The sequence below is a fragment of the Mya arenaria genome, chromosome 9, assembly GCF_026914265.1.
Source record: "Mya arenaria isolate MELC-2E11 chromosome 9, ASM2691426v1".
Taxonomy (NCBI): Eukaryota; Metazoa; Mollusca; class Bivalvia; order Myida; family Myidae; genus Mya; species Mya arenaria.
This window is the reverse complement of record NC_069130.1, coordinates 25,561,397-25,576,029: the sequence shown is the minus strand read 5'-3', so window position 1 is coordinate 25,576,029 and position 14,633 is coordinate 25,561,397. Positions and strand designations below refer to the sequence as shown.

At 33.1% G+C, this 14,633-nt stretch overlaps 1 protein-coding gene across 3 annotated transcripts; it reads right to left on the bottom strand.

Moving 5' to 3' along the window:
• Nucleotides 1-3,723: 3,723 nt before the first annotated feature.
• On the bottom strand, nucleotides 3,724-13,414 carry LOC128203660 (cholecystokinin receptor type A-like). 3 transcript variants are annotated; one of them, XM_052905170.1, is made up of 3 exons: nucleotides 13,284-13,414; nucleotides 10,019-10,096; nucleotides 3,724-5,079 (listed from the first exon to the last, which is right to left on the bottom strand). In XM_052905170.1, exon 3 carries the CDS (start codon nucleotides 5,063-5,065, stop codon nucleotides 3,800-3,802), a length of 1,266 nt encoding a protein of 421 aa, XP_052761130.1. In that variant the 5' UTR covers nucleotides 5,066-5,079; nucleotides 10,019-10,096; nucleotides 13,284-13,414; the 3' UTR covers nucleotides 3,724-3,799. The 3 variants fall into 3 exon arrangements, with proteins under 3 accessions (XP_052761130.1, XP_052761132.1, XP_052761131.1); XM_052905172.1 differs by having other exon boundaries at nucleotides 13,299-13,377; XM_052905171.1 differs by lacking the exon at nucleotides 10,019-10,096 and having other exon boundaries at nucleotides 13,284-13,374.
• Between the last annotated feature and the right edge of the window lie 1,219 nt (nucleotides 13,415-14,633).

The following is a 14,633-nucleotide window of genomic DNA, read 5'->3' as shown; positions in this document are numbered from 1 at the left end:
GTAATAGTATTAATATTAGTAGTAGTAGTATTGCTTTGTGACCTTTTTAATAATATAGCGAGGATGCACATGCCATTTGGCCAAGTTTGAATATACCGTTTGTTTTCAATTTCAGTGTCGCTTTCAATTGTTGAGACTTGCTATCTAGCTAGTGAATGACCACCTGTTTTGTCATGCTCTGGTTGTGCTCATGAATATTACCTCCGTGAATTGGAGCGACAAACATGTCCACAAGAAACAGAGAGATTTGAGTTTGATGTGGATTCAGTGAACTTCACTGGAGTACAGGGTGTTGGATAGTTCATTGTGTTGATTTATTTTGGCTATAGTTATAAATAGATGCAATGTTTGTGTTTCTCAATATTTGCATAATCTGGTTCGTAGGAACATTGTTGTCATTCTATTTTGGGGCAAGGTATTTTCTGTCGCCATGATAAAGACAGTCCAGCATTATCTACCATCTGTTTCATCGTGGAACTGAGTTTGGTGACACCTACAGTATGTTCTTTTAAAGGGTCCCGAAACCCAGGTAAATGAATTGTATTTTGACAGCGCGTATAAATACATTGTTCAGTGATGCTGTTATCTTATTTGCATAGTTATTACATAAGTTACTATTGCATGAGACAATAATAATGCTGCGCAGTAAGTTATGATATAAAAATGTTTAAATTTACAATTTGCTTCTTGATTGAAAATCAAGCTAGTACTATAAGTTCTCCAATTCAAATGTACAAGTCAAGCTTTGTCTGTGCAGAAACAGAAGGAACAATGAGAATCCACAAGAACAGTACACATAGTTGCCTGCAACAGTACAGTACATGCACAATGGACATGCAATTGGTCTGTGAGAATCCCACCAACGGACCATTGCAGGCAGCTGGCCATAGCCCAGTGATGGCAATGCCACTTAGCCGGTAACGGGGCACAGGCGTACCAGCTATAATAGGCCAGTGCCAGGCTAGCACACTAGGCAATATATCACCTGGCAATGGGGATGGTTATAGCCAAGTGCGCTTGTATAGGAAAAAATGTAGGGAATATTGTGTTACTTATATAAGTACAATTTGCGCCTTTAGGTTCTATTGTGTTATTTACCTTTCTTTATTCGGAATATGCAGGTGTTACAAACATTGTACACACCTAATTTCGATATTCTCATCGAACCATAACATAATTTTTTTCTTGTTAATACATTAATTGTTTTAGGGCAATAACCCTAAGAAAACAAACACCATTACATAAAATGGATATCAATACCGATACAACTACAAATGATGAGCTTATAGTTGTTTTGATATTAGCCAGACTAGTTTGTTTTTCCCAAGAATATGACATATTGCGTGTAAGGGAGAAAATTAGTCCGCCTTTTACGTCAGACGTCAAAAATCGTAGTTATTGTATTGTGATAAGCAATCTTGTAAGTCTCAAAATGGGTAAGAAAATATGTTATTATAAGATGAAAGAGTTTCAAATCGAATGCTAGACAGTCTGTAATGGTTCGTATACGTCTTAATACCAGTAAATACTTGCTAATTTGCTTTGGTATATAGAATGTATTAATGAAATACCATCATTTAAAACAATGTTGTATCTTCCTTTGGTAATGACTGTTTTCATAATGCTTTTGAAAGTGTACAATAATATCTTTAATATGGTTATTGTCTTTTTAGAGCAAGTTCATGAGGAAATGGCCAGTCAGGTAAAACTACAAGACCTAAATTGCATTGCAGTTGTCCATTTGAAATTATTTAAAGCTGTTATTCAGAAAGATTTAAACTATTATCTGTTCAAATCATCAAACCTTAGCGGTGTATTTTTGAGGTCTCCTTGAATAGTTTTTAAGCGATTTACACAATTACCTGTGTTTAATATTAACGTAAAGAATCTTTCGTTAGATCAGGGATTTGCGGCCAATTTCATTCGACGTCGGCAGTTGTAGCTTATCTTCCGAAAACAATTGGTAAACTCGGGCTTTAGGTCTGGAATTAAGACTAGTTCAATACACTTCGTACATAATTAGTTTTTTTATTTACTTTAAAAGGAGACTGAATGCGTGTATCCAGTGAAATTGTTCAGACTAGATTTTAGTCAAAACCTGCATGTACATTTACTAAAATGCACTGATAACTTTTTAATCATTGTCGATATACCTTGCGCTCGCTATTTAAATTCTAGAGGGAGTTCTTTATTATACCTGTTCTATACTGAACTTTTTCGAGTATTCATTTATTTTCTTATGATGCTCTATCAAAGCATATAAACAATTGATTGCTTGGTATGTTAACATCGTTCACAATAATATAAACTATGAACTACTCAAACAATCTTATGTAAATAGTGCCAGCAATTTTTTAGACATTAGATCTGAAGTTCTGCAAACCTCACTCAAGCCTTTTTAGTTCTATTTGTTGTTAATACACACCTCCATATTTCCGATAATACCATAGCATTGCGAACTGACACATATCCTGCACTCTCATTGGTCGACTTGACGCACGCGCAAACCACACTCGGTACAATTGCCTTCGCTTTTGAACAAGCAGCATAATGTGCAGATCGCTTATTATTTAGCTTACAAATTCACATTTAATGCTCCAGAAAATAATTACCGCGCGCATATTTTCTACGTTTTGTCTCGGAGCCCTTAAAACTGTCTTTGTTCTTATTGGCCATATGCCATCACAACAGTGTATTTGTGCCTAGAACATTTGAAAATAATTTAGGGAGTTATGTGCGCGTTGAAGGGAATAATTTGTCAGAATATTATTGATTTCCAAAAAAACTCTTGTTATATTTTATTTTACTGATATGTTCTATCGTTAAGTTTTACCTCACTCTGTTTTTACTAAGGCTACGCATTAAGACCAAAATTAACAATGTTCCAATGATAGTTTGATATAAATTGAACAATGATAATCGTCGGTCAACGAGTTGTATTAAAACAAATCTATTCAGTCCAAAACGAAACGATACGTTTTTTCTTTCATTCAATTCGTCTTTGATGTATTGATCAACGTTTAATTTAGTTTTTAATCGTCAACTTAAAACAACATTCTTTCCTTGACTTAATCATTATATACATCAGTCATTCATTGTCAAATGCCTTTCTTCAACGAAATATGTTTCGATGTCATATGCATTTGCAAATGCATGTATATGGTCAGGGTGCTTTTATATGGACATTTTAATAAATAGTTTTCACTGGTGTGCGTTCGATACCAGTACATATCAACATGAAATTAATCATTTCAGTATTAAAATATTAATTATATTATTATATGTTTATGTTTTATTACTGCACCCAACTCGAGTTAAAAAATTCATACAAGACTTCGAAGCGCAAATTGTATACTTTATACAGTTTTGTGCCATATTTTCAAAGACAAGTGCACTAAGTAGCGAGCGCATAAGTGTTCATCATTTAAATTGTTCCGCATGCTACTAATTTTACGATAAGCTATATGTGTGCTGACATGATTCTGAAATGAGAATTCATAAATGAATGAAAAACAAAAAAAGAAGAACGGTTTTCAACATGGTAAAATGTTAATATTTTGCACGTTATGAACTAGTTTCGACTTTCAACATGTATCTTAAACAGGCAGTGTTTTACTATATCAATTCCACAACAAGGATACACCTTTTTTTCAATTCCACTCTTATAGTGTAGGGAAGTTTTAATCTCAAAATATTGTATCATTTTATTCAATTCATCGACAACAGCAGTAACGTCATCAAACTATTTCATTATACAAATAATGAAATAAATAATAACACTCCATAGTGTAAATTGTATTCACGTCAAACGGCATTCAACAACATCCTTTAAATCACGTCTAAATGTTTTGTTCATAAAGGCATAAATAATCGGATTGGCAACGTTGTAGAAAAAATACATATAAAATATCAATATATTGTACGGTATGACTTGATGGGCCATTAGCCAGGCTGGTAGAAATGCAATAATAAAAACTGCAGTTACAACAAATAACATCCCGGCTGTCCGTATGTTAGCAACTAGACCTTTCTCTCTAATTGTCATTTGACGGTTAATTTCCGTGTTTTCGGACTTTGGTCGTTCTTCTAGCTCACTATATGTCTCCAATTCGGTATTGACGCAGCCATTTGTAATTGAGGCACGCGTGTTCAGGTAGGATGCGGCATGGTCCTTACACGATGAATATCCGCTGTGTTGGTAGCGCATGCGTCGTCGAAGTGCGCGACGTAGCGAGACAAATCTGTATATCATTATATACACTATAGCCACAACCACTATCACAATAACGAAAAAACTAGAGTATATTTTCTGGTATGTTTCAGTGAAGGAATGATTGAATATCAGCCCATTTGGCTTGCAAATGCCGTCGTACATCAAAACAGACACCGTTATATTGTCACTTGCTGATATTTTAGTTCTATTAAGAGGATATACGATTTCTGAATAAGTCCAATTGCTTTTTGGCACGAACATAATTCCATCAATATGTTCTTGCTTTGACACTTCCTGCCGTATTTGGTGTGCAAGAAGCGATGTTTCATTCGTATACAGTTTTGACATTCTAAAATTCACACCGAAGTTTAGAGCTGTTATAATTCCAAGCACAAAAGCAAAGCTTGCCAGAATCGTTATTATGAGCTTTGCCCTTCGTGTAGTCAGAAAGTGTGTGAATGGATAACAGATACAGAAATACCTGTCTACAGCTATAGCCATCATAATAAAAGCGGAAAACGGCACATTGGAAGTAATAAGAAACATATAACACTTGCACAAAAAGTCATACTTTATGAAGTAGTCCATATATTCTAAGACAATGGTATACGGGATGATAAGAACGCAAGTTAAAAAGTCGGTACACGCTAGTGTAATGATAAAAACTGTAGACGCCACTTTGTTTCTTTTTCGGACGTACACATATAATACGAGGAAATTACCGACGGTTCCAAGAACACAAAAGAAGGATAATATTCCAATGACGGCCATTAACAGTTCATGACTTTGTTCACTCGGTAGCGAGATAAGGTCAATCTTAGCCGTGGTGTTCACTGGGGTGTCGGAAGCCATCAATTTGCCGTAGTCTGAAAAATGAAACGATAACAAAGCATTATTTAACTTTGGGCATATTAATTTTATTTCAAGACTGGTTAGGTCCCGTCTAACTTATTACATGATTGAAACATATTAAATAATATGATAACAGGTACCAAAATAAGTGTTCTGATTCCAAAATACACATTGGCATTGCTAATGTACATATCTACTTCCAGTCTACTAAGCAAACAAATCGCCTTATATCAAATTTAAAGGCTTTTGTAAAGTACACTATTTTTTTTTCTTTTACAACACACTCTTAATCAATTAAAACAAATATTTTATATTTGGCGACTGAATACAAATATATATATCTGTGTTTATGCCCATGTTATCCGGTGTAATATATAAAGAAAATATCAATGATAAACAAACCAAAATCAGACGCTAAAAGGTCAATCGCAGAAATTAACTAAGCGAACTACTTGGGACGTCAAATGTTTTATTTTAGCTGAGGGTATGCATTTGGAGTTTTTATTTAGTTTAAATTAAAACAAAACCGTACATTATCCAACGATATAACTGCTACATATATCAATGTAAAATATCACAAGCAACACATTGGCAAATCTCAATGTTTCTCTTTTAATGAAAATCATGTTTAATTTATTCATTCAAAGATGTGAAAATGTATCACATTCAGCATTTATGTCTCATATTGCGTTATTATCTTTTCATCAACACGATTTTTTCAGGAGGGAAAATGAAAAAGCAATACTAATGGCAATACTGTTGACATCTATGGAAGTAAAGAAAATTTGATATAGTTCAATGCAATCCCAGTTTATAGCCGAATAAATTAGTGTGATGACATTGTCATGACTTAACGATACGCGCAAGTGGCACTGAAAGATAAAACGTGAACACTGCTATTGTGTCTTATCTTACAGAAGTTCACCTAGACATTCCATATGGATGGCACATTTCAGTGGCATTTGAAGGCCAGTGATTTTAACTCCGTTTGCTATTAAAACATTGTCTTCTTTCACTTTGAATATAAACAATTAAATAAGAGGAAAATTTGTCACTTTTGCGCTTCTAGAAGCTGTCGGCTACCGTTAGTTGAAGTCGTGGCAACTTGGCCATTGATGTAAGGTATATATAAAGAAGCCTCTGTAAGGTTTGAGTGAGGATAAGAGTGAGGTTTGTGCACATAAACTGGTTAAAAACCCCAGTAAATTTACATTTTACTGACCGTTCTAAGGCGGTACCTAACAATCCTTGATAAACATACCTAGCTTTTAAATATAGTATGTATGCACTGTGCTGCTTGGGGAGTTTTGTGCTGTTCTTCCAGGTTTCTTGTTTGTGATTTTATTTTGTATATATTTGGCGTTTACCCAGTGCCATTTAACCGGGTTTATGTTTAAGCTTTTTGCTACTGAGCTTGTTTTTGTAGCTTTTCGCTGAAAATATTGAACAATAATCCAATTAATTGTACACAGACAAAATTAGTTTTAACGAGCTGTTCTGCGGTAATCTGAATGTACCGATAGAAAGGTGTACCGATATCGACACAGGCTTTTGAAGGTCACTTGCATATTTTGTAAACGGATGATAAACTTTTAATGATGTTTTATACCTATTGTCAAAAGCAGTATCAAAATTAATATGTTTTTTTTTTTCAGAACATTGTATATACTATTAAACAGTAAAAACAGAACAAGTCTGTCCAAAACGCGATTCCTTACAGGTGAACGTATATTGTTTAAAATTATGTCGTTTGTTTGTACATCGCATGCATCATTGTAATGACCCTTCCATGAGAGATTCATAATGTGATCGCATGCGTAAGAAACCGGTTTATATTGACAAGACTGGGTGAGCATTGTATTTCACGATAATTTACCTCCTCTATAACTTAAATTTTAGTTCAAAGTCGGATATATTTGGAGGAGATGATAAGGTATTTTTCTCGAGAAGAATGACCTTCGCTGCTAGAAACTTATGTAAATTAACGAGTCTTAATCACTGAACTTCTTTTTGAGACGTATATATGAATATAAGTTTATGAAACTAATAACATTCGATGGTAATAGCAAATGTAAATACAACCAATTTATAAGTATCCATAAACTTGATCGTTTTCAAAAAGTGGATCATAAAAATATTGAGTTCTAGAGTTCCATACACCACATGCACGTTTATCGTGATACTTACAAATACAAACCATGGAATTGACACCAAAATCAGTTGCAGATCAAGTTTTATTACATATTTCTCATTAAAGCGACAGTCCGCAAAAGTAACCGTATTTCAAAAGTTTTTAATAAGTTCCACATTGTTTCAGACCGACTGAACCGCAATTATTTTTTAAAAAATCGCTTTAATAACTTATATTTAACAAATTGAAAATTGCCGAAAGTTGCTATTTTTAGACGGCAAAAGAGAAAGTAGGTCTACGTTTTTTCCGACTACTCTTGGGGGCGATACTATTTCCCGGTCCCGGTCTCATCCGGTCCCGGTCTCCTCCGGTCTCTGTTTTATAGTAGCTATCGGGCGTGATCAAAAAGGTGTTAATGACCGCGGGGGGTAATAGGATTACAAAAGATTACAGTTGATTAAAACATTAGATATTTGATGATAATTATGTCACTATTTATTTCAAATTTTATATCAATAAAACATAAAATAAATTTAGGCAAAGATAAAAACATGAAATATGCACATGTACTGAAATTAATGTCATGAATAACAAACACATTGAGTGTGTGTGTTTTTCATATTAAATTCAGTTATAAGTATACTATTGATAATAGTAATACAAAAAATAACAATGCTTGACTACATGTAAATCAAATTTGTAAGTTATCTCAGTACTTCAGGAATTCTATTATCCTTCTTTTGTTTAACTATTGATTTTGTTGCAGCAGATGCGCTTCCACGACCAGTTGCCTTATGTATTTCTGCCAACTGATCGTCTAATTTTAATTTTTATGCCGACGCATTTCATGTGGAATCTTTTCCTGCATGTTCTATTTTCGCAAATAACTAAATTATCGACGAATTCTGGCATTTCACATGAACAGAATGTTTTTAATTTGAAATTCATAGGGATCGCGACTTTTCATTTTCTCTATAAAACGGATTTTTTTTATTTTCTAGACAGCTGACTAGATGTTCCCTCATTTCACTTACAACGAAATTGACGTTTGTATTTACATAGCCATTCTTAAAACAAAAATCCACAGCATTAGCAGTTGCAAAGACACCACAGGCATGTACATTTGGTTGTTATAGAAGTCGTGGAACTTTTATAAGCTGAGATTTGTTACTTTTTATAAATTAGGAGCATCGTAGTTCCACCGATCATGACGACTTTAAATAAAGATTCTTGTATGTTGTAAGTTATATTTCATTTGTAAAATAGCCTTCCGAATATTTCAGAAGCTTATTTATTATCATTTTATTTTGTCAAGGAACTCTTCATAACAGTTTTATGACAATACACAATAATGTCATATCATGAAAGGTGTAAATGCGTTATGCAACGCGTGTCAGAGATTAGCGAATGTCCCTCGATAAGGGCATGATAAACGGATTAGTGTTTTTTATAACACACGCACGGCTACTGTTCGGTTCATACCCTAAAAATATTGTTGTTTATTATAAAGGCAATTTTATAGAATAAATGATTGTTATGCAAAGGCTCTAATAATCTTAATTAGAAATAATACGATGATAACATATAACCAAATTCAAAAATAAATAAAATAATTAGCATCAGATTTCTTAAACAGCTAGAGTTTTATTGCAAACTTCAAGTTGACAAATAAAATATATTCGGCTAAAGTTGTGTAATAATGACGAAGGTATTCAAATGTATTCAATGTTAGCGAATAGCACAAAATTATAAACGAAAAATGGAGACATAATGTGTTGATTACTTAAGAATGGCGCAACTTCAAAGAAACACTCTTCATCTAGTAGCTTTAATGTCTAAGCACACGCATAATTACTATAATAGGATGTTATAACATTGCAACTTTTAGCTCCAGAAAATGTGTTTGTGTACTTTTTCTCCATTCATTGATTTACTTGTTTACATGCGATGAACATTGTATAATGTTTTACGCAATAAACATATCGTATCGTATCGATATGAGTCGGATATGCAAACATGGAATTTTTCAATTGTAATCATTTATGCTTAAAAAATTATATGTCGGGGGGGGGGGGGGTAAACATAAAAGGAAGAACAATAACATAACATAACATAATTTAAAAGGTGCAATTCTAAGTTACTTCATACTCTAGCCGTCCTCAATCTTTTATGCAAAAAACATGAGCATTTGTACTGCATCGCATCTTTCTCTACACCTTTAACACGAATTGCATAAATAGTGTATACCTATAACAAATTGCATAAATTAAGACATAATGTTTATATATTTTATACCATTTTGTTACATATAAAAACAAATAAGATTGTCAAAATCGTGTTATAAACATCAGCAACACAATCCGTTGCCTGGGGCCATAAGTTATGAACCGGGAATTATGAGACCGGATTTTACGAGGAGAGACCGGGAAATAGTATCGCCCTGCGCATGCGCAAGAACTTTGGAATCCCACTGTTTTTTCTATTTACATAACCGTTAACTCTCGGGGGCCGATAGTTAAGAAGAGATATTGAAAATGACACGAAAAACTCATTTCTAGGTCGAATTGAACCAATTTTTTTTTGGATTCGTCAGTCAGGAATGCTTATCAACACATAGATGAATTTTTTTTTTTTCATGGCTAATTTGCCCGATTTTCGGACTGTCGCTTTAATAAAACAATGAACTCTCGGATGACTGACCCAGTAGCCTCAAACGAGACCAGTGGCCTGTTTAAAGCCACAAGGAGCGTACAATTATAAAAACTTATATCATAATATCGATTGTGTTGTCATGTGGTCTTGTCGAATTGTTTTATATTTACCTCAGGATTTAAAACACTAAAGCAAGTGTTTGAAGTGGCTTTGTGGATACGTCGACATAAACCTTGTCGACGAAGCAGCTGAAACATGTGAAGAAGATTTTACAAAATTGAAATCTACGGAATGTTTAACTCGATGTATCAATTAAATTATGTCGACGCACATAGTATATGAGTGAGCTTGTCAACAAAACTGTATCATAATATCGTATTATACGATACCTCGTCAACTTGATATTAAACAAGTCGACGTAACTCTGACAACATGCCGTTGTATGACTAACCAACTTACTATAAAAGCAAGTCGACAGAACTATATGATATCATAGTTAGTACAATATACGCATCAAAACATATATATCGTCAGGAAAAAGGTGATAAATAATAAGTTGAAGGTCATACGGTCATACTTTAACATATAAACGCATCGGCTTTTATCTGGTTTTGTTACATCTAAATGACTAGAGTATCAATCTTAAAGTGGATTTTGCCATTTGCCGTCATTAAAATGTCAGCCGTATAACAGCTGTGTTTAAAACGAGGGCGATGTCGTATACGAGTTCACACCTGTCGAAGTTTCAATCTTACAAGAAATAAGGTGGTAATTGCAAAAACGTTTACGTGATCTATCGATATTGCATTAACAAATATGCGTCACGGGTGGCACAATTTACTAGAAAAAGTTAAACCAATATGTAAATGTAAAAAAAATATCCGCTGTTTTATATTTATCTCGTGATCCCCGCACAGTCATATCTCGATGTTAAAGTAGCGTCATGTAAACTATGTGGGCATTGAGATTTTATGTGGCTGACGGAACAGGCCGAAACTTAAAGGAGTATAATATTGGTCGATACAAGAACAATGTTTAATACATTAACATGTTTAACGCATATGATTTTAATGATCAAAATTAAAACAAAAAAGTATAGTTAGTGTACAGATTATGAAATATTAGACTTTTTAATAATCGGCATGAAAGGACATATAATGCCCACACTCCAAAGCCTGAGTAGAATTCATTCTCATTCATAGATGATGACGTATGTCAGATGCCGTCGTTTATACAGATTTCTGAATTAGCATTTTATTCTCCAAACGCAAGAATTATCATAGAAATTTCATGAGACAACATGAGCTTCTTGCAAGACAGCAAGCGAGAAAGGTTGAAGGAGAACAAGTAATTCGTTTTTGCTTTGGGTAACGGGTTCAAACATACAAAATACAAACTGTCCTATAATGAAAACTTCAATAGCTAATACTCCTTTATATCAGATAAGTTTTCATATTATTAGAGGTGGATGGATATAGTCGCATAATATTCTGCAATGAATGTTTATCAACAAAGGTTGGGTTACTCAACTTGTATCCGTAAGCGAAACCACCTAAGTATGTATATTTATGTGTGAGCAGTTATTTTAAAATATTCGTTAATATTATTAAGCCAAACTCTTGTTGTCAATTACTTTAAAAGGAGAAAAAGCATGAACTATGCTCAAATATGCTGACCAAATCGAAAGTTTTCTATCTTAAAAAAGATATCATACATCTTGTTATACAGCTTTAAAAAATAAGTTTTAAAAAACACAGATCTTAAACTTCAAGGAAATATAAAGTGCGTGTTCGCTTTAAGTACCATATGCTATATATTTAAAAGTTTGTGCATGTCGTTTAAAGCATAAGGTACAAAATAACGCTTCAATAATAAATTTGAATGATTGATAGTAGTGTTTTAAACACCAATCAAATTTTTTAAATGAATACTTTCGATAGTTTACTGATGACTGGGAAATACGTGTGTTTTTTTATCATGTTCCTACGGTTTATAGAATGTAACAAATTAGGCGATACTTTTTAGTTCTTCGTCAACGTTTACTTGTTTCTAATTGAATGCATCAATAAACCGTCCACCTTTTTGAGTGTTATATCTTTCAACCAGATTTGAATGAGGTTTTATCAATATTATTATACATTAATAGAAATAGGCAAAACAATGAAAAACGAAAATACCGAATGACTGTTATATACATTCAAATATCCGGTATTGAATTGAAGCATCAACAACTCCGCCGAAATGGCAATAATGACCACATGGTTTTTATTATAATAATTAGTAGCATGCTTTGATATTCGGTAAGTATATCCCTCTTAATCAATGTTCTAAAATACTTTATAAAAAGGCATCTTTTGTTCAAAAGGTTCGAAATTCACCGAAAAAGATATATTTACCCAAATGTTGCTAACGCATTTAAAGCCGAACGGTTGGCAAATGCATACACAAATATATTATGCAAAATTTCCAAAATGTATTGGTTGCCTTTTCGTAATTGAATTATACACTGTTGCCTTTTTAATATATCTCTACATTTTATAAGGAATGTAAATGAATATCAGAAAGTTATATCCATACATATATATGTATTTCAAACAAAATCAGTCAACTTCTGTAATATTCTTCTTGATAAGGCGACCAGGGTTCGATTCCCAGTCTGGGCGTATGTGAGTTTGGTTAATTGGCATTAATCCAGACAAGTGGGTTTTCTGCGGGCACGCCGGTTTCCCCCACAGCACAAGACCACACTCTCGCACAACATCGTGCCAACGAGAAACGAGAGTGACTTAGTTATCATAACTTTGTTCACAATCGTTGTAAAATATATAGTACTTATATTCAAAAACTATTTCATTTCATATGTTTGTATAAATGTTTTGCAACAAAATAATGTTTAATTGTACCGTTCCTGCTACTTATGCAGAGTGACAAATACGTATGTCATTGTTATTGTATTTCAGATGTTTTCAATTAACTTGTGTCATATTTGCATATTAGAAATAATCGTGTTAGAATTTGTTTCCATAAACCTGTGTCACTTTTTGCAATAGGTGTGTTATTAAAGATGTGTTTTTTTTCTCAAATATATGTCATCATATCACGGCCATTTGTAATGGCAGCCGTGTAATACAAACATTTTCTTACCGTTTGTAACATTTTGCACGGATAATTATATAAAATATGTTTTTATAAACATTTGTAATAAACACATATTTGTTAAAGCCGTGTTATGAAACATATCAACCTTGTAATATTTGCATATTATATATGTTTTCGTCGGATAGAGGCATTACAAAAATAGGTAGCCTTAAAAGTAAGAAAATTAAAAAAAATATGTATGTTATTCTGTAACACAATGTATAACATTATATAATAACATTTTATCATCAATACTTATTACTTATAGTTCAAAAGTCTAATTTATCTAAATAATACCTGTCAAAGAATTACCATAAATCCTTGGATAATCTCTGATCTAACCATGTCATCTTATTAATAACTTTCAACTTCCACTGGCACATCCAATGACCAACAAATTCGAGACAAATATTGAGTAAGAAGTTCGTTATATCAGTTATTTATTATCGGGCAGAACCATCGAAACTCTACAAGGAACGCTGTAAGCTGCTTCAGTTTCGATACGTTTTAACAAAGCCACTGTACAGCTGGCATTCCGAAGAAGCCAATATCGGAGAAATGTTTATTGTAGAAGACATTTTGTGTCAGTCTTGCACACTATTCATGATATTGAAAATAACACTTGTTCATATGTTACTGTATTTTTATACTTAAAGGGACTGTCTCACAGATTTGCACCAAAAAAAGTTGTTTTTTTCTGTAATACATCTCAGGACAATTATCAGATAGAATGTGTTATGCTTTGACATCAAAATTGCCAAAAAAGTACCAAAATATTTAAAAAAAAATATGTCGGAGACCGGCTTCGAACCCGCGTCGCCAATATTGAAGTCCAATGTCTTTCTTACTGCGCTATCAAGGGTTACACAAAACAGGTGACATAATTAAGGTATAAACCTACCTCGGTAATATCACGTGATAACACCGACTAGCCAATCACGCATAAGAAATGACTTCTTACCCGGTAGACATACCCAATAAAAAATAATGGAAAAATACCAAATAACTGCTAAACTTAAATGAATTGTAAACTATGTAGTACTTCAATAAGCAAAGTGAGACAGTCTCTTTAAAATATAAATATTCCAAACGAATATTTGTTTACAAACAAATGGCTCTGTAATTAAAGGGATGTTTTTTTAAATTACATTTTTTGTATAAAGATATAAAGTGTTGCAAATCATTAGGAGTGTCAAAACTAAGATACTGACGGCTCAAATATTATTTTTGAAATCCAGGATTTTGAATAGTGTAAGTAAGCGTTTCAACAAAAGGCTAAGTAGTCCTTATATGTATGTCCCTTTGTTGTCAGTTTTCTAATTTTCCATTGACATGGGTTATGCATTAAGTCTGTTTTTCAGCAATTTCCATATCAAAGAGAATAATAGTAATATTTTAAGTGTTTATAGATTAATTAACAGGAAAAAGGTGTGTGCCAAAACATGAGCGAATTCGTTAAAAGTGAATATGTGATTTAAGGAAGTGTTGAGGAAGACAGTCATTTAACGAAATAGGTTTGAATATTAAGTTAACACTCATCTTTTACCCTGTTACGTTTTGTGTTATCTGTTCCTAGAATCGTATTCAAAAGTCTTAAAGTGAGGAGAAAACTATAAGTACTTTGATTAGAGTGTATCATCAATCGAC

Excerpts from the sequence above, each read along its gene's own strand:
- LOC128203660 (XM_052905170.1), bottom strand. The coding sequence starts at position 5,065 with ATGGCTTCCGACACCCCAGTGAACACCACGGCTAAGATTGACCTTATC.